This window comes from Suricata suricatta, chromosome 3 (genome assembly GCF_006229205.1).
Source record: "Suricata suricatta isolate VVHF042 chromosome 3, meerkat_22Aug2017_6uvM2_HiC, whole genome shotgun sequence".
Lineage (NCBI taxonomy): Eukaryota > Metazoa > Chordata > Mammalia > Carnivora > Herpestidae > Suricata > Suricata suricatta.
The window spans coordinates 134,871,989-134,892,537 of NC_043702.1; the positions used below are offsets into that span (position 1 = coordinate 134,871,989).

The following is a 20,549-nucleotide window of genomic DNA, read 5'->3' on the forward strand; positions in this document are numbered from 1 at the left end:
AATTACTATAATGGTGCAAAAAACTGTGGCAGATAAAACTCTCAATGTCATCACCTAAATCCAGGCCATGGCACTAAACTGGACTAGTGGTCATTGGGACTAGTGGTAATTGTATCAAATCTTGATCCTCAAAGACCTTTCTTTCTCTCCCTCCCTCCCTCTCTCTGCCTCTCTCTCTCTTTCTTATGTTTATTTGGTTTTGAGAGAGAGACAGTATGAACAGGGGAGGAACGGAGAGAGGGAGACACAGAATCCAAAGAAGGCTCTAGGCTCTGAGCTGTCAGCACAGAACCCGACAACATGGGGCTTGAACTCATGGCCCATAATATCATGACCTGAGGTGAAGTCAGATGCTTAATTGACTGAGCAACCCAGGTGCCCCAAGACCCCTTCTTTCTTTAAAGTTACGATTTACTTACAGTAAAACTGACTCTAATTTTTAGTGTACAGTTCTTCAGAATTTGACAAACAGATACAGCCACCACCTCACAAGTAAGGTAAGGGACACATATATCTCCTCTAAAAACTCTCTGCAAGATCACTCCTTGGAGAGTCACAGATAGAAACTACAGCAGGTGGGGGGTACCTGGGGGACTCAGTCAGTTAGGAGTCTGACTTCCACTCAGGTCATGATCTCACGGTTTGTGGGTTTGAGCCCCACATTGGACTCTGTGCTGACAGCTCGGAGCCTAGAGCCTGCTTCGGATTCTGTGTCTCCCTCTCTCTTTCTGCCCCTCCTGTGCTCGTACTCTGTCTCTCTCTCACAAAAATGAAAAAACATTTAAAAAAAAAAAAGGAACTACAGTGAGTGAGTTGTTGCACAAAGGAAACATTTGCATCACATAAGGAGATCACAGGGAGTAACTCCCCAAGTAAGTGTGGGTACTTTCCTTTTACTTAAGAGTTAGGATGAATATTTAAAAAGGGGAGACTCGGCGTCAAAAGTGGAGGGGGGTGTAAGGTGCATGCACCATAAGAAAACATGCCTGTGTGAACGTTGTATGTCATATGAATGAGGATTGTGCTCCTCGTTGGGGGAAGTTTTAGTGTTGAATGAGGTAAAGGTAGTTGTAGGTCATTCTGGAGGTCACCCCACACCCCATCTTCCCCAGGCTTGAGTCAGGGGTTATCCTCAAACTGGTCTGGGCACCCTGGGCTGGCTGCTATTGCCTGAGATGCTGTCACTTCACTGTTTCCAATTTTTGGCAATTGTGACTAAAGCTTTGCAGGTGGTTGTGTGAACATATGTTTTCACGTCACCTAGAAGTGAGATTGTTGGGTTATAGGGTAAGCGTATATTTAATTTTAAGACACAGCCACACTATTTTACCCAGTCGCTGTGCCATTTTGCATTCCCTTGAGAAATGCGTGAGCATCCTGGCTACTCTACCACCCATCAGCACTTGGGTGTCACCGGTTTGTTTTAGACCATCCTAGGTTTGCAGTGGTCTCTCATCGTGGATTTCTCTAATGACTAACGGCATTGGACGTTTTATGTGCTCAGCTGTCATCTGTATGTCATCTTTGGTGAAAAGACTATTCACATCTTTTGCCCATTTCCCTTTTTTTTTTTTTTTTAAGTTTTTACTTATTTAAGAGAAAGAGAAAGTGTAGGGTGGGGAGGGGCAAGAGGGAGAGAGAGCAAATCCCAAGCAGGCTCTGCACTGTCAGCACAGAGCCCGATGCAGGGCTCAAAGTCACAAACTGCGAGATGATGACCTGAGTCAAAGTCAGATGCTTCCCTGCCCATTTCTTCCACCCCCCCCCCACCTTATTTCTTTCTGTCTGTTGGTTTTTGTTGTTTTTTTGTTTGTGTTTTTGGGAGAATGAGGTCCAGTGCGGGGAGAGGGCAGAGGGAGAAAGAGAATCTTAAAGAAGGCTCCACGATCAGTACAGAGCCTGACACGGGGCTTGATCTCGTAGTACAGGGATCATGTTCTGAGCCTGAAATCAAGAGTTGGATGCCCAACTGACTGAGCCAACCAGGCACCCCTTTCCCTCCATTGCTTTTAAAATTGTTTTTTAAGTTTATTTTGCGACGGCACGTGTGAGAGGGGCAGAGAGAGAGGGAAAGAGAGAATCCCAAACAGGTTTCGTACTGTGAAGCGCAGAGCCTGACACACAGGGCTCGATCTCCTAAACCCCCGAACCATGAGATCATGACCTGAGCCAAAAGATGGACAGTTAACCAACAGAGCCACTCAGCCTCCTCCCTCCCATTTCTTAATTGGTTTTGTTTTCATGTTAAGTTTTGAGACTTTTTTAAACATATTCTAGATAAATATATCAATCAGATATGTAATTCACAAATGTTTTCTCCCAGTCTTAGTACACATTAAAAAAAATTTTTTTAATGTTTGTTTTCTGAGAAGAGGGGCATGAGGAGGGGAGGGCCAGAGAGAGAGGGAGACACAAAATCTGAAGCAGGCTCTAGGCTCTGAGCTGTCAGCACAGAGCCCAACGTGGGGGCTTGAACTCATGAACCATTCAAGTCGAAGTTGCTTAACTGACACTTAAGTGACTAAGCCACCTACCCAAGCGCCCCCTTAGTGCACATTTTAATATGCTCTGTGACAAAATGAGAGCGTGCCAAAGCACTTTTGCTATATTGTGAAATAAGATGGCCATCTCCAGGAAAAGTAATTTGTGATTGAGTTGGGAGCTGAAATAGCTCATTTTTCCCTCCACAGAATCCCATTTTTACTTGGAAGAAGGCCTGGCAGACTGGTTATTGAGACTCACGTATGTTCTCAAATTTCAAAATTAAAAAATACTTGAGATATTTTCTCAAAAAGGAATGAAGTGAACCTGTCACTTAATGGAAAACAATTGACAGTATTTTCAGTGATAACAAAATTAAAGCCTTTGTTTAAAAACAGAATTTTGGAAAGCTTCTCTCAAGTACTGTCGCCTTACATATTCCCAGTAGTTAAGCTTTTCTGATGACGTTGGTGGTGGTATTATATGATTTTGGATATTGTATAATGAAAAGAGTCAGCATTTTCAAGACCTGTGATACCCAGAAACTAATACTTTCCAGATGACCAGTACATGTGATAAAATTAGACACGGGTGGGTGAAAGATTCATTCAAAATACAAGGTAGGGCAATGGATTGTAATATATGAGAGTTCAAAACGTCTTTGATACAGTTTCAGGTTCCACCTTGCAACTAACCTTTAAGCTGCCATTTTGTTGGGGGCAAAAAAAAATATCCACACTGATCTAAAAAGACTTACAATACTCCTCCCTTTTCCCTCTGTGTATCTACACGAGGCTGGGTTTTCCTCATCTACTTCAACAAAACATGTTCACAGACTGAATGTAGAAGCAGATATGAGAATCCAGCTGTCTTCTGTTAAACCAAATATTAAAGAGATTTGTAAACATGTGAAAGTGTGAAGTTTTAAGATATTATTCTTTGTAAAAACATTTTTAACATAGTAAGTTCATTGTTATGTTTGATTACTTGATATTCTTGTACATGTGTTTGAATTTCCGATATGGTAAATGGCAGTAGATAAATAACCAACGCCAATTTAAGTTTTTGCGGTTTTCAGTAATTTTGAAGAGTGCAAAGGAGCCCTGAAATCAAAAAAGTATATTGATTCTACTTAAGAGAATTTAATTTGAGCATCATGGTTGTGTTCTGGTGATGGAGAATGAGGAACACCCTGGCCTGAGGCTCCTGTGGCTTAAAGGCTTCTAGTTCGCCTTTATATTTACTTTACAGAATTGGTCATTTTTATATTCTTTAAAATGATACCATAATAGGTACCCTCATTAAACCCTGTCTTTTAGGGGTGCCTGGGTGGCTCAGTCAGTTAAAGCATCGGACTTCAGCTCAGGTCATAATCTCATGGTTCATGAGTTTGAGCCCCATGTCGGGGTCTGTGCTGACAGCTCGGAGTGTGGAGCCTGATTTGGATTCTGTGTCTCCCTCTCTCTGTTCCCCCTCCACTTGCACTCTCTCTGTCTCTCTCTCTCTCTCTCAAAGATAAAATAAAGAATTATCATAGATGATATTCAACCCTTAAAAATAAACTGAGTACCTTGGATTATGGGAAGAAATGTACCTCCTTCTCTACCAGACCAGCCAGAAACCTTACTAAACATTAAAAACAGTGGATTTATATCCTACTTAGGTTACTCCTTCCCCCGTTTATGTTAGAGTTTCTCATTAGCAGTGAAAGTATCAGTCTGATAGGGGAGGAATGATGAGAGGACTCTGCTCCCTCATAAACTAGGTGCTGAACATACCTGAAGAGGTTCGCTGCTGGCCCCACAGCTCACTGATGTATCTAGCCTGGCCCAATAACACTCCCCTTTCTAGCTCTCATGAGCGGTCTCAAACCAAAATCCTATTGTTAGTCACCCTTCTTCATTTTGTGAGTGCTTTGTCTTCTGGTACTTGAAATGTCAGAGGGAATAGGATGCATGCAGTTTCTGTCTTAAAGCTACAGGTAGCAAACACCCTGAGTGTACACCCAGAAGAATTGGTTAAGAAATCATAGAAGGATCAAAACAGGTCTCATAGTTTGGGTGCATGAAGATGATAATCTTTGTACGCAGAAGACTATATGATTGTAAAATGATTCCTTTTGGGCTTTTACAAGCAATAGTATTCAGTTACAACATTTAAATTGTGGGTATTGGGGGCGCCTGGGTGGCTCGCTTAAGCGTCTGACTCTTAATTTTGACTCAGGTCACGATCTTAGTTCATGAGTTTGAGCCCCACGTTGGGCTCCATGCTGACAGTGCAGAGCCTGCTTGGGATTCTCTCTCTCTCATAATAAATAAATAAACCTAAAAAAAAAAATGATGCGTATTGGCCCATTGGTAGAGGGCAAAGTTTTGCTTTTTTTTTTTTTTTTTAATGTTTATTTTTGATGGAGTGGGGACAGAGGATCCAAAATGGGCTTCGTGCTAACAGCGGAGACCCTGATGTGGGCTCAGACTCTCCAGCCACAGGATGATGATCAGAGCTGAAGTCGGACATTCAACTGACTGAGCCATTTGGGGACTCCATTTTTTTGTTTGTTTTTTCTTTTCTCGGTCTGTCTTTATCTGCACTTCCCAAAAGTTATGTAATGTCATTTTTACCACACTAGTATAGAATGTTACCTCAAAGTGGTTGGTCTTTTTTCAAATATGTATCATATTTATTTATTTATTTACTTATCCAAGTTTTAATTTAAATTTCAGTTAACATACAGTATAATATTAGTTTTAGCTTTAGAATGTAGTAATTTAGTACTTACATACCACACCCAGTGCTCATCACAAGTGGCCTCCTTAATCCCCAAAACCTACTCAACCCACCTCCCTCAGCCTCACCCCCTCAGGCTCCCCTCTGGTAACCATCAATTGGTCTCTACATTAAGAGTCTGTTTCTTGGTTTTCCTCTCTTTCTCTAGCCATATTCATTTGTTTTGTTTCCTAAATCCCACATAAAAGTGAAATCATACAGTATTTGTCTTTCTCTCAAACTTATTTCATATAGCATAATACTTTCTAGTGCCATCCACATCAGATGGCAAGATTTCATTCTTTTTTATTCCACCACATCTTCTTTATCCATTCATCAGTTGATGGACATTTGGGGTCTTTCCATAATTTGGCTGTTGTTGATAGTGCTGCTATAAACATTGGGGGGCAGGTATTGCTTCAAATTAGTATTCTTATATCCTTCGGGTAAATACCTAGTAGTGACATTGCTGATGGTAGAGTCGTTCTATTTTTAACTTTTTCAGGAACTTCCATACTGTTTTCCACCAACAGTGTAAGACAGTTCCCCTTTCTCTGCATCCTAACTTACACTTTTTTTTCCTGTGTTAATTTTAGCCATTCAGATTGGTGCGAGGTGATATCACATTGTCGTTTTGATTTGTGTTTCCCTGATGATGAGTGATACTGAGCATCTTTTCATGTGTCTGTTAGCCATCTGTATGTTTTCTTTGGAAAAATTTCTATTCATGTTTTCTGCCCATTTTTAAAAAAATGTTTATTTATTTTGAGAGAGTGTGTGTGTGAAAGGGGAATGGTCAGAGAGAAAGGGAGAGGGAGGATCTCAAGCAGGCTCGTACTGACAGCACAGAGCCTCATGTAGGGCTGGGTCTCACAAACCTCGAGATCATGACCTGACCTGAAATTAAGAGTTGGACACTTAACCTCCTGAGCCATCCAGGCATCCCACTTCTGCCCATTTCTTAACTGGATTATTTGTTTTTCGGATGTTGAGTTTGGTAAGTTCTTTATGGATTTTAAATACTAACTCTTTATCAAATATGTCATTTGCAAATAGCTTCTCCCATTCTGAAGGTTGCTTTTTAGTTTTGTTGTTTCTCACTATGTGGAAGCTTTTTATCTTGATGCGGTCCCAATTGTTCATAGTTGCTTTTCTTTCCCTTGCATCTGGAACAAGTAAGAAGTTGCTCTGGCAGCCAAGGTCAAAGACATTGCTGCTTCTGTTCTCTAGGATTTTGATGGTTTCCTGTCTCACATTTAGGTCTTTCATTCATTTTGCATTTATTTTTGGTCTTTCATCCATTTTGGATTTATTTTTGTGTATGGTGTAAGAAAGTGGTCCAGTTTCATTCTTCTGCGTGTTGCTGTCCAGTTTTCCCAGCACCACTTTATTGAATAGACTCTTTTTTCCATTGGCTATTCTTTCCTGCTTTGTCAGAGGTTAGTTTTCCATATGGTTAAATGCATTTCTGGATTTTCTGTTCTATTCCACTGATCTTTTTGCCAGTACCATACTGTCTTGATGAGTACAGCTTTGTAATATAGTTTGAAGTTCGGAATTGTGAGGCTTCCAGCTTTGCTTTTTCTTTTTTAAGATTCCTTTCACTGTGCAGGGTCTTTTGTGGTGTCATACAGATTTTAGGATTGTTCTAGCTCTGTGAAAAAGGCTGTTGGTATTTTGATAGGGATTGCATTAAATGTATAGACTGGATAGTATAGACATTTTAACAGTATTTGTTCCTTCAATCCATGGAAGAGGAGAAAGTTTTTAAAACCTTTGTGATTATATCTAACTTGAAAGCATTCTAGATCATAGCACTTAATGACCTAGTTTCACTCTCTAAACAAGAAATACACTCACTTGCTATATGTATATTGTATACATGTATATATATAAAGGTAGTAATATTAGGAAATCCAGTGAGATTTTGGATTTTAAAATGTCTCAGATTAAAAGACAAGCTACTGAATAGGAGAAGATATTTGCAAATGACATCTCTGATATAGGGTTAGTATCCAAAATATATAAAGGACTGATATAGCTCAACACTCAACAAATAATCCAGTTTAAAAAATGGGCAGAAGACATGAGCAGGCATTTCTCCAAAGGAGACATATGGATGGCCAACAAACACATGAAAAGATGCTCAATGTCACTCATCATCAAGGAAATGCAAATCAATACTACAATGAGATACTACCTCACACCTGTCAGAATGGCTAAAACCAAAAACACAAGAAACAACAAGTGTTGGAGAAGATATGGAGAAATAGGAACCCTTGTGCACTGTTGGTAGGAGTGAAAATTGGTACAGCCACTGTGGAAAACACAGTGTGGTGGTTTTTCTAAAAATTAAGAATAGAACTACCCTACCATCCAGGAATTGCATTACTGGGTATTCACCCCCAAAATACAAAAACACTAATTCATAGAGATGCATGCACCCCTATGTTTGTCGCAGCATTACATATAATAGCCAAATTGTGGAAGCAGCCCAAGTGTCCATTGATAGATGGATAAAGAAGATGTAGTATATCCACACAATGGAATATTATTCAGCCATAAAAATGAAATTTTGTCATTTGCAACAACATGGATGGTGCTAGCAAATACAGTGCTAAGTGAAATAAGTCAGAGAGAGACAAATACCATATGGTATCACTCTTATGTGGAATTTAAGAAACAAAACAAACAAGCAAAGAAAAAAAAACCTCAAGAAACAGACTCTTAACTATAGAGAACAAACTGATGGTTACCAGGGGGGAGGAGAGCGGGAAATGGGGGGAACAGGTGACGAGGATTAAAAGGACACTTACCCTGATGAACACTGAGTGATGTATAGAATTATTGAATCGCTGTAGTGCACACCTGAAACTAAGATAATGCTCTGTTAACTACACTGGAATTTTATTTTTTAATTTTCTTTAATTTTTATTTATTTTTGAGAGAGAGAGAGAGAGAGAGAGACAGAATTTGGGGTGAGAGAGAGGGGCAGAGAGAGGGACACACAGAATCCGAAGCAGGCTCTACGCTCTGAGCTGTCAGCAAGAGCCTGACCCAGGGCTTGAACCCACAGACTGTGAGATCATGCTCTGGGCCAAAGTCAGACACTTAACCAACTGAGCCACGCAGGAGCCCCAACTACACTGGAATTTTTAAAACATTCTTTTAAGTCTCAGATTAAAATACCTACTTTCAAAAAGACCTTCCTCCACCCTTTTTACCCTCATCTCTTCTCCCTACAAGGAAAGGGAAGTTGTGTTACGACTTGTTCATATGAATATAAAACATCACACCAAATGGGAGCATGTGTGAATGTTAATGGTACTTCAATTTGTAGGATTGCTTCTTCTAAGATTTTTAAGTATAGTCAATTGAGAGAAATAAAATTTTGTCCTCAGATAAACTTGATATAGCTACTTAAATAATGACTGTTTTATTCCAAAATCAGCTGAGAACATAATACTGGAACTGGTATCTTTAAATGAACTTTGATTTTTGTTCATGAGGGCCTTCTGTAAAGAGCTAAAAATACTTTGGGGAGCAGTAGTTGCTGAAGATGGTACACGATCACAGGTGTCAACTTAAGTCAGGGAAGTAGTCACTTGTTCATGGAACGTGTCATCTCTGATTTTCGTCCTTTCCCTTCACCTTGATTACAGAGAGGTACAGAAAGCAGTCAACACTGCCCAGGGCTTATTTCAGAGATGGACAGAGCTCCTCCAGGACCCCTCCACAGCCACGAGGGAAGAAATCGACTGGACCACCAACGAGCTGAGAAACAACCTCCGGAGCATAGAGTGGGATCTGGAGGACCTTGACGAGACCATCAATATCCTTCTCCGTGGTGCCTGGGGTCTGGGGTGGACAGAAAACACGTTTTTGTGCAGATGTCTCCAGTACATAGATGCGATATTTCCTTTTCTAATTGATTGATGTTGCTCTTCTTTGTAGTATGACATGCTAGAAATAGTTGCCCAGGAAGCTAAGGTGTAGGGGCCACGTTCTACGGTGTGTGAAGAAATGGGTGGTGTGGAGACAGTGGAGTGGAGTGGTTGTAAGCTCGGACCCTGGAGTCAGATTGTGTGTTCAAGTCCTGACGACACCACTTACTGACTGATTGACTTTGCGCATGTTGCTCTCTGCTTGTTTCCTCTTCAGTAAGAAGTTAGGGTAAATAGTACCTAGCTTGTAGGATTGTTGGAAGGGTGGCAGGTGGAGTGTGATACCCGGCCCACAGTGGGCTTCTGTGTTAGCAGTCATGACATAGAGGTGTATGCATGCCAATGTTACACGTTGTCAATTAGAAATCAAAAGAAAATCCTTTTGTGGACTGTCTTCCTCCCATTCAAGAGGGGTGCTACACTGCCAGTGTCCATCAGCGTGGCGTCCGGTACCTTCCAGCTGCATTTAGTAAAAGCAGGTCTGTTACATTTAAGTCGTGCTGTTGATGTTAAATAAGAGCACTGACCTGACTGACGAACCAGAGAACTGTACAGGCTGAACTATATGGCCTTTTTTCAGGTGGAAAAATTCCAGCTACTCAGAACTGTTGACAGTGTGCCCGCTGCGCGTTCTCAGCTCTCTTTTGTTCTTTCGGTAAGTGTGATCTAGGGAACCGGCTTTGGTCAGAGTCACTCCATTGCACGGGTTCATATGCAGTTGATGTGTGGAGTGCATAATTTATATATATTTCTATTCATCATAATGACCCTGGGTACCTTTTGAATTATTATTTTTAAAGTTTGTTTATTGATTTTTTGAGAAAGAGAACAAGTGTATGCACAAGCAGGGGAAGGGCAGAGGGAGAGAGAGGAAGAGAAAATCCCAGGCAGGCTCTTCACTGTCAGTGCAGAGCCCCATGTGGGGCTCAGACCCACAGACTGTGAGATCATGACCTGAACTGAGGTCAGGAGTCAATCATTTAACCAACTGAGCCACCCAGGTGCACCCCCTTTTATATTATTTTTAAAAACAATTAGTGGAACAAAATATGTGAGAGGGTGGGGTCAAAAGCACAGGTACAGGAAGGAAGAGAAGATTGGGGAGACAAATTATGAACGAGAAGGTACCGCAGGTTCGGTTCCAAGTCACCACAATAAAGTATCACAGTAAAGCAAGTCAAGTGAATTTTTGGCATTTCTTGGTGTGTAGAAGTGATGTCCACACTAGACTGTACTCAGTTAAGTGTGCAGTAGGCGTTTGTCTAAAAACAATGTATATACTTTAATTTAAAAATACTTTATTGCTGGGACACCTGGCTGGCTCATTTGATAAAGCATGTGACTCTTGATCTTGGGATTGTAAATTCGAATCCCGTGTTGGGTGTAGAGATTACTTAAAAATAAAATCTTTAACATAAAAATGCTTTACTGCTGGAAAATCCTAGTCATCATCTGAGCTTTGGTCAGTCACAATCACAAATCACATATAATAGTGAAAAAGCTTGAAATACTGCTAGAATTACCAAAAGGTGACGTAGAGACGCAAAGGGAGCAAATGCTGTTGGAAAAGTGGCACCGATAGACATGACACCGGGTTGCCACAGACCTTCAATTTGTAAAAAACGCAGTGTCTGCTAAGTGCAGTAAAACAAAGCACAAGAAAATGAGGCATGCCTGTTTTCAGCATTCATTCAGCATGCGAGCTGTGTGCTGAGTATTTTGTAAGGTACTGGGCTTTGGATCGATAAGCAGAACAGTGTACCAGCCCTCATGGAATTTCTGGTGGGGAGTAGTGAGGAGCTCTGGAGACGGGGGAACAGATATCACTCAGAATAACATGAACATCTATTTGCAAACTGTAAGAGAAAAGTACAGAGAGCCATGCAGACGTCTGGCGGGGCGGCAGGACCAGGCTGGGGGTGCGGACATCAGGGGAAGCTTCCCTGAAGAAGCCTCGATCTCTAGATTCATAAGCAGGGTCAGCTTCTGGCCATAAGAGGGATGGTTTAGAAGAGCAAATGAAAAAGGCTTTCAGAGCTGTTGTGGGACGGGGGATCTGGAGTCAGGAAAGAATAGATACAGGCAGTCCTGGAAGAGCGCATCTCAGCTGTGGTCAGACAGCCATGGGTTTATAGGGAACCCAGTCAGCAGGGGCTGTTTGTTTGTTTGTTTCTTTCTTTCTTTCTTTTTGAGAGACAGTGTGAGCAGGGGGGGGTCAGAGAGAGAGACACACACAGAATCTGAAGCAGGCTCCAAACTCTGAGCTAACTGTCAGCACAGAGCCCGATGCGGGGCTGGAACCCACAAACCGTTAGATCATGACCTGAGCTGAAGCCAGACGCTCAACCGACTGAGCCTCCCAGGCGCCCCAAGCAGGAGCTGTTTCTTAATCTAGAGGGTCTTCTCCATTCTGAGGCACAGAGATCCCCACAGCTGTGGGAAGAGAAAGTTTGAGAATGGTCTCTGTCGAGTTGCCTGTGTTTTCAGAAACATTGAGCCAGATTTTATTGCTTGCCCGTGAGAGGTCTATGGTTTAACATGATGTTGTTTGTTAGGCTTTTGATGATGAAATTGCTTTACCTTGACTCTTTGACCCACGCATAGTTGAAGCAAACCCTCGGAAATTCAACCTTGATGCAACTGAATTGAGTATAAGAAAAACCTTCATCACAAGCACTCGGCAAGTTGTCAGGGTAAGGAATGTGATCCTACTGTGTTATTTGCGCGAGAAATAGCCACACTGCTCAGAACTGTTTTTCTTAATTGTAAACTGATAGGTCAATTCTGAAACCTGATTCAAATAAAGAAATTTGTTTTTAGTATTGCCAGGCTTATTTCTTGGAGCAAAAAATGAGAGCATAGGTGCGTGGCCCTGGAGAAGTGACTCTAATGGTGTCCTACTTGGCCACAGCTCTCAGTCCTCCGAACTAGTTCTCTCGTTTCCTCTTTATTTCATGCTCCTGTGTTTTGGGACAAAAGGAAGAATTACCATTGTAAACCATTTGGTTTCTTGACTGATTGGTAATCACTTTGCATTGTGCACAGTGACTCTTACCAGGGTTGGATAGCGGCCTCTTCCACCATCTGAATTGCTTCTGGAACTTTTGCAACCCTTGTTACTGACATTTCCATATACAACTGCTTGACAGCCTTTCGGGAGCTGTCCAGAGCAAGCATCCGTCCAGAGTGTTAAATCCCAGTCCAAGTGAACAAACCTTAGTCTCAAATTACATAGCTAATAATCTATTGTTAAAAAAAAAAAACTAAGAGAAAGTATTATTTAAGTCAAATCCTGTATCCTTGAGATATGTTTGTATTTTGAAACTACATGGCTAAGCCGTTTGATTAGCATAACTAGATGTAAGAGAACCAGCTGTCTTTAACATATGTACTAGAAAGCAGCTTCCTCGAATAAAAAGACTTGGGATCATACCAGCGCTAACATATGGCTTTTTAAGAGTCATCTTAGGCAGGAACCTTGCTATGTGTTTGCCAAAGACTTTATGTCATGTGATTTCCTTTTGAAATTATTTCAGATGGTAGGTTATCACTGAACCTTAACTATTCTTGTTTCTTCTTTTATTCATTAGTTGCCTTTCTATATACATATATCTAAATTATTTTAAAATAAGGCCATGCATTAAGGGGCCCCACCTTTTTTTTTTTTTTAATTCCTGTAGGGTAAATCCCCAGTTATTTATCTGATAGATATGGTTTGCTTTTGTATTTTTTGTAATAGATTTTTCTGAAAGACACTTCTGTAGATGTTAGTAGCCTTGCAGTGAAGTGTATACCCCGACCTCAATCATTATATCTGTCCTTTCTGCAAGATAGTACTGCTTGTAAATTTTGTAAATTGAAATTCAGAGGTAAGTATATTGAAAGTTAAATTAATTGGTATAACTGGAAGTAGAAACTGAAGTTCATTTTCAAATATTTGAAAAGCCTTTTAAAATGTATTCTTTGAAAGAAGTATTTATTTATTTAAAAAGTTTTATTAATGCTTTTTATTTATTTTTGAGAGAGAGAAAGAGACACAGCATGAGCAGGGGAGGGTCAGAGAGAGAGGAAGACACAGAATCGAAGACAGGCTCCAGGCTCTGAGCTAGCTGTCAGCACAGAGCCCTATGCGGGGCTCGAACCCACAAACTGTGAGATCATGACCTGAGCTGAAGTCGGAAGCTTAACCGACTGAGCCACCCAGGCACCCCTGAAAGAAGTATTTAAAATCTAGTCCATACTTCTTAATGTTGCAGCCCTTCTAGAGCTGAGGTCTAAATCATACTCAACTATATCATCCAACTGAGTATTGTAGAGTTTTTAATCATTCTTGTTTTAATTGTGACTCCTTTTTAGAAGGCTATGACTGTTTGCTAGTTGTAGGTTAATGGTATCTAAATGAGCATTTGTTCATCTCATTTAATTCTAATTGAAATCCTTTCAGAAGAGAAGGAGGTCATAATGATGCTAACTTGAATTTTTTTCTTTAAACCACCCTGTGCTGATGGAATATTATTGCATTTAGCTGAGCAGTATTTGCAGGGTTTTTTTTAATGTTTATTTATTTATTTTGAAAGAGAGAAAGTGAGTGCACGCAGGGGAGGGGCAGAGAGAGAGGGAGAGTCTCCCAGCCATGCTCCTTGCTGACATGGGGCTCTGTCCTACAAATGGTGACCTGAGCTGCAATTAAGAGTCAGACACTTAGCCTACTGAGCCCCTACCAAAGCAGTATTTGTATACTGAGATCTCTGGGTTCTAATTGGAGGAGATAGAGTGGGATCAGAGGGTTAGCAGATTTGGGAAAATAAACCTAAGACTAAACTCAGGTTTGGGATTTGTGTATCATAAGCTTACATAAAGTGCTCTGTTACCGTTATCAGTACGTTTTCATTTATTTGCTCCAAAAGGAGTACCTTTGGATCCATAGTTGATGCTTCTTCCTTCTTAGGCAGGAAAGTTGGTGACCCATTGTACTTATGTGTGTGTGTGTATGTGTAGTTCCGTCTGAAGAATTATGTCTTTCCTTTGTTTTTCTTTGAAATTCATGTCCATTGGCTTTGCTTTTTGAAGCCTCCCTGGTTTTGAGTCTTGTTTGTGTGTGTTTTCCCAAGAGTCTGGTAAGTTTGTATTGTTTTTACTAAGTTTTGCTGCATTTTGTATTGAAGAAAGCAAAATGTTCTTTTTTGTGTGCGAATAGCCTTTGATAGTTTTGAAGTAATCTTTTTTACATTTGTGGGGGCACCTACACATCAGAGATCTTGTACGTGACATCTCTGTGTTGTGGAAATGTGTTCCAGAAGTGACTTTGTCTCACCTCAGTAGCAGAAGGTTTTGCAGTATATGGCAGAGGAAGAGGGAATGAACTGTGAAGAGACCTGAGTTCTAGGCTCATCTGTGACCTTCATAAATTTTCATTGTGGCAGGTCATTTAGCCTCTCTGGCTCTCTGTTTTCTTTATCAATTAAATGGTCCTCACAGACATTTTCTAACTTTCAAAGACGATGAGAACTCTACCCCCTTGAGAAAAAAATATCCAACTCGTTCCAACCCAAGAATTATTTCCATGTCATTGTAAGTCACAGTAGACATGGTGAACCACAAAGGGCGAAGTGTATAGTGTAGACATAGACAGCGTTGGGATGTGTGACCTCTGTGTGGGAAGAACTGGGATGGACAGTGTCCCATTGACTCAGTTTGGAAGACCCCATGAAATGGGAACAGGAGCATAAGTAACCAGGGCCTTTGTTGTTGTTTTTGGCAGATGAGCCAAATTGTATTGGTGCTAACTGCTTCTTGACCACTGGTTCTAAAGTTCATGTGTTAGAAAGAAGATGACTGATGCCCTTTTTGGTCTGACAGGTTGTTACAGAATGCTTAACAATGTTCAGTGACTTAGCTTAAAATTCCACCTCCAAATAAGAAGGATGATGTCTGCTAACTCTTAACGTACACAGAAACAAATGCTGACTAGAAGTGAAAGCCGGGCCTCTTTACCTGTTGTGGTGGCCACTCAAGACACACGCCACACGGTCATTGGAAGAGTCACTCACCGTCAGGGCTAATGGCCCCTCCACATATATTTTAGTAAGCAGAAACTTTAAAAACCTGGAACTTTTAAATACATATTTCATTAAAGTAATACATGGTCGTGAAAGAAAATTAGAAAAGTTTTCTAAGAGGAAAGAACAGAAAAAAGAAATCTAAGCTCAAAATAATAAACACAAAACATCATTATATTTTCTCATAGTCATTTTCATTTCAATGTGTGCCAGTTGGACTTTTACAGAGTTGTGATCATACTGTTAAGCAATCATAAGCATTTTGTATTTGACTTTTTAAAATTAAAAGTAATTCATACTTGGCTATTTTTAAAATGCAAAGAATTTTGCTAGATGAGAAAGGTATAAAAAATGCCCTTCCATTCTATAATTCCAGTCCCTGGAATAATCACTGTTAACAGTTTTACATATTTCCTCTCGTCATTATATGACATTGAAATAGACTCTTAAAAGAAATGGTTTACTCTAAGTTACTATTCTCTTCTTGGGACATGCTGCTTATTTCTAGTTTTCTTTCCTATTATAAATAGCTTTGCAGATACATCTTTGCTTTTTTCCTGGTATATTATATAGATATATAGATACTTTTTTTAAGATTTTATTTTTAAGTAATCTCCATACCCACTGTGGGGCTCTAACTCATAACCGTGAGATCAAGAGGTGCACACTCTACTGACTGAGCCAGCCAGGCACCCCTTTTATATTGTTTTCTTAAAATAAATCCTAATAGTGGAATTGCTAGGTCAAGGCCTTGAACATTTGATAAAAATATCAAGGCTCTTGATACAAAATGTCAAGTTTTTTCAGAGTTAGTCCAGTTTACCTTCCAGCCATTGTTCTAAAGCAGCAGTTTTTTTAAAAAGACATTATTGAAGTATAACAATAGAGAAAAGTGCTTGCATCCCACGTATACAAATTGAAGCGTTTGTAAACTGATCACAGCCATGGAAGCATTGCAGAACATTCTAGAGCATTCCCAGCAGTCCTAGAAGCCTCCTTGAGCTCCTTTACAGTCTTCACTCCCCTGCTCACGTTCCTGACTTTTTAAAATTAAAAGTAATTCATACTTGCAAAAACACATGCTATAGATAAAGTTCAAAGTGTTCTGGAACTTCAGTTATTTTTTCCATCATGTTTGGATACATATTGATATTTTCATTATGCAGATCATGTTCATTGTTCTAAAAAAAAAAGACTATCATAAAATATATTAAGTGCATTTTTAAAGCACTTAATAAAGCACCAGTGAACATTTCAGCTATTTGCTCCGATAGTTAATAATATATATGGGATTGTACTACTCATATTGTTTGATTAAATATCAGACCTGTCCTCTTGACCTCTAATTGATAATCAGGAGCCCGAAATCCGAAGTCTAGGTGATGGTCTCAGTTTAAGGCTTCTCATACCTAGAGCAGAGCAGCTCAGACTTCACTGTGCATAAGCCTCACCTGGGGACTTGGTCACTGTGCCTTAGAGTCTGCCGTAGTAGGCCTGGTTGGGGTCCAGGGACCTGTGTTTTTACCACCACCCCAGGTGACTGACTCAGGCAGATCACACACACTTAAGAAACATGGCTTACGTCACCAAATTCCCTTTGATTTAAACATGCCAATATCTATATTTTCATGGTAGATGGTTTTTTTTTTTTTTACTAAGTATATTTTTCTCAGTTTCTATGGGTGGCCATTTATTTATTTATTTATTTTTTTTTACTTTTGACGTTTGTGAACAGATGAAATAGGTAGGGAATCCTAGAATTCCTGGGTCAACTGGACCCTAGATGGAACACCTCTCAGATGTGCTACCTACCCAGTGTCATTTCCAAGGGCTCACGTATCCTCTTTTTGAAGGCCCCCAACAGAGGGGCTTTGCTCCTTCTGGATGCACCCTTACATGGGGCAGCACTGGGAGGTACATTGTGACAGGTTATTGTAAAATGATGTCTTTACTTTTGCTCTGCAGGATTAACAACATTTTTTTCTGCAGAATAACAAAGTGATCTTCTAAAACATGATCCAGAAAACTCCTTGGCCGTGCTTAAAATACTTTAAGTCTTGCCCCTGCCTTTGCACGGGGGCCTACAGTCTGTGGCCCATGAGATCTAAGAATGGTTTTACATTTTTTAAAGGATAGTTAGAAAACACACACACCCAACAAAGAGTGTATGACAGGGGCTGAATATTTAATATTAACTCCTTTACAAAGTTTGCCAACCCCTGCCTCAGAATAAAATGTAAGCAGCCTAAAGGGCCTGCACATTTGGCCAAACTTCTCTTCTGTCCTCCAGCCCCAAACACGCACTTGGCTCCTTGAGCCACCCTGTCCCGCTTTCTCAAGAGCCAAAGGCACTGGGCTGTTTCCCCGCCTCCAGGTTTTTGTATTTGCTGTTCACTTTGCCCAGATTTCTCAGCCTTTAGTTCTTTCTGTGGTTGACTCGTTCTTGCCCTTCAGGTCTCGTCCATTGTCACCCCCCTCCTAGAGTGGCGTCCATCACCCACTCGGTTCCAGGCCTGTTTATTCCCCTCCTTCCCAACACAGCAATCGTTTTGTTGACTTGTCTGTGGGATTGTTGTTTGCCTTCTCTCCACCATAGTGTCAGCTCCATGTGGGCAGGGACCTGGCCTGTATTGTTCACTTCTGTACGTGGGCCCCGATTAGGCTTTAGGGAGCATTTGACAAACATAAGAATGGGTGGTTGGAAAGTGGAACCGAGGTGGTTATTATTCAGACTCCCCACAGTAGGAATTAGGAAAACCGTGGTACTGTCTGATCTGCTATTCACTTGTCATGGGTCTTGGAAGAAGTTTCTGAGAACCTAATACCTCAACATTTGCATCTATAGAATAGCCTACTTGCCAACAAAAAATTTAGTTATTTTGGCAGCCTTCATTTAAAGACAAATTGTATTATAGTAATCATATTCAGTTCAAATAATTTTAAAGTATATTGGGTTCTACTTAAATATAAGGAAAATGGCTTATATTTAATCAGGTGTTTTACTTCAGATTAAGTAATGGGTCATTCATTTTTCTTTCCATACAAAATTATTTTTTAATGTTTTGTTTATTTTTGAGACAGAGCATGAGTGGAGGAGGGGCAGAGAGAGAGAGAGGGAGACACAGAATCCAAAGCAGATTCCAGGCTCTGAGCTGTCAGCACAGAGCCTGACACAAGGCCCGAACCCATGAGCAGTGAGATCATGACCTGAGCCGAAGTCAAACACTTAACTGAGGCACCCAGGCACCCCTTTACAAAATTATTTTTGATACTGCTCTGGAAATTCACTCTTGGGTTAGCCATAGTCTATACTTCACATGAATCCAACTCAAAAATAAAATAAAGTAGAATACTAAGAAGTATTTTCTAGTGTTTAATGGTAGGTATATTTTATCCTAAAGTGCATGCTTTTTCACATGTATTCTGTTTGAAGATCCTAGCCCTTGAGCTCTCAAGTTTGTGTCCCAGGATTGCCATTTACTAACTATGTGACCTTAAGAAAGTATCTTAGCCTTTGTAGATCTCAGTCTCCTCACTTGTAAAATGGAAATAATACCAGCTTCATAGGGTCATTGTGAAAATTCAGTGATAAATAGAAGTGTTCGGTGGTGTTTCTGGCCTGTGGTTGATACCCAGGAAATCTGAGTTTCCGTCCTCTGTCTTCCTATTTAGATTTAGTATCCAGGTAATGCACTTTTAAGGGAATGTCATTCTCTCTGTTTTATTTCCTTTATTTTTGAGACTTAAAAGCTAAAGAATGCTGTCTTTCTGCTTCCACAGTTTCACAATAATGTATGTGTATTTTGCTAGCATGTAAAATATTAACCATGATTTTGTATAACCTGAGGATATTCATTTGTTTTCTGGTCTTCTCCTCACCTCATTAGGACATGAAGGATCACATGTCACCTTCCTCTGTGCAGGCATTAGCTGAGCGAAAAAGCAGACAGGTGAGTAAACATCTGAATACACAACATCGGTCAAAGGAAAGAGCGTGGTTAGATATTTGTAATTAAAAAATGCTGACGTCTGGGTCTCGTGTGTTCAGACAGAGGACATGTACGTGCTGAGCCTGGAGTGAGGCAGCAGGTGTGAGAAAGTCTGGGCAGCTGCCCTTCCCCTCCCTCACGCCCTCGGGCTCTTTCGTCTGGGCTCCCATAGGTCCCTCTGCTTATCCTTGTAGCCCCCGCCACATGGCATTGATTCTGGACATCATGCTCCGCGTGCGAGGCTCTGTTAAAGTGCTGTAATTGCTCCATTTCCTGTCTTTTTCTCTGCTGGACCCCACGCTCCTTGAAAGTGAGGAACAGTTTGTGTCACAGGCAGTTTAGATCTCTGGCGGCTGTTCCATTGCCCATAGAACTTACTCGACATCTAATGAGTGAAAAATTAAAAAAAAATTTTTTAATGGTTTTTATTTACTTTTGAGAGACAAGAGAGAGGCAGCACGAACAGGGGAGGATCAGAGAGAGAGGGAGACACAGAATCTAAAGACAGGCTCCAGGCTCTGAGCTAGCTGTCAGCACAGAGCCCTATGTGGGGCTCGAACCCATGAACCGTTAGATCATGACCTGAGCTGAAGCCAGATGCTTAACCGACTGCGCCACCCAGGCGCCCCTAATGGAGTGAAATTTTATGTACAGACACTAGAGGAAACTTAAAATGTATGTTAAATTAATGGAATGTGGGTTAATTTAAATCTTTCATCATTTTAAGCATTTATTTTTTTTATGTCTATTTTTGAGAGAGACAGAGTGTGAGTTGGGGAGGGGAAGAGAGAGAGGAAGAGAAAGAATTTGAAGCAAGCTCCAGGCTCTGAGCTGTCAACACAGAGCCGGACATGGGGCCTGAACTCACGAACTGTGAGATCATGACCTAAGCCAAAGTCGGACGTTTAACCAACTGAGCCACCCAGGTGCCCCTTAAATATTTTTTTGACATGAGGTTCAGTTTTTATTAGTGATTATAGATATATCAGGAAACCTAATTTCAGAAACCAATGCACAGATAATGAAATCAAAAATAAAAGCTACAAGAGGCCAGTCCTTGAATTTTAGGTATCTTTTTAAAATTAGATGCTTTGGATAGAGATTCCTTTCTGACTGATAAAATCGTTTTAAAAAATGTACAACAGCAGCACTTGGGTGGCTCGGTTAAACATCTGACTCTGGATTTTGGCTCAAGTCATGATCTCACAGTTTGTGAGGTCGAGCAGTGTGTCTCTGCATGGTCAGCACAAGGATTTTCTTGGGATTGATTCTCTCTCCTCCTTCTGCCTCATCTGCCCCCTTCCAAATAA

General features: G+C 40.6%; 1 protein-coding gene across 3 annotated transcripts in view; it reads left to right on the forward strand.

Annotated features, from left to right (window-relative positions):
* The window catches only part of STX6 (syntaxin 6), a 54,370-nt gene that overhangs the window by 11,771 nt on the left and 22,050 nt on the right, over positions 1 to 20,549 (forward strand). For all 3 annotated transcript variants that reach the window (XM_029935258.1, XM_029935259.1, XM_029935260.1), the window contains exons 2-4: positions 8,910 to 9,079; positions 11,790 to 11,884; positions 19,138 to 19,200. In XM_029935258.1, the coding sequence (XP_029791118.1) occupies positions 8,910 to 9,079; positions 11,790 to 11,884; positions 19,138 to 19,200 (328 nt within the window). The remainder of the gene's footprint in view (positions 1 to 8,909; positions 9,080 to 11,789; positions 11,885 to 19,137; positions 19,201 to 20,549) is intronic.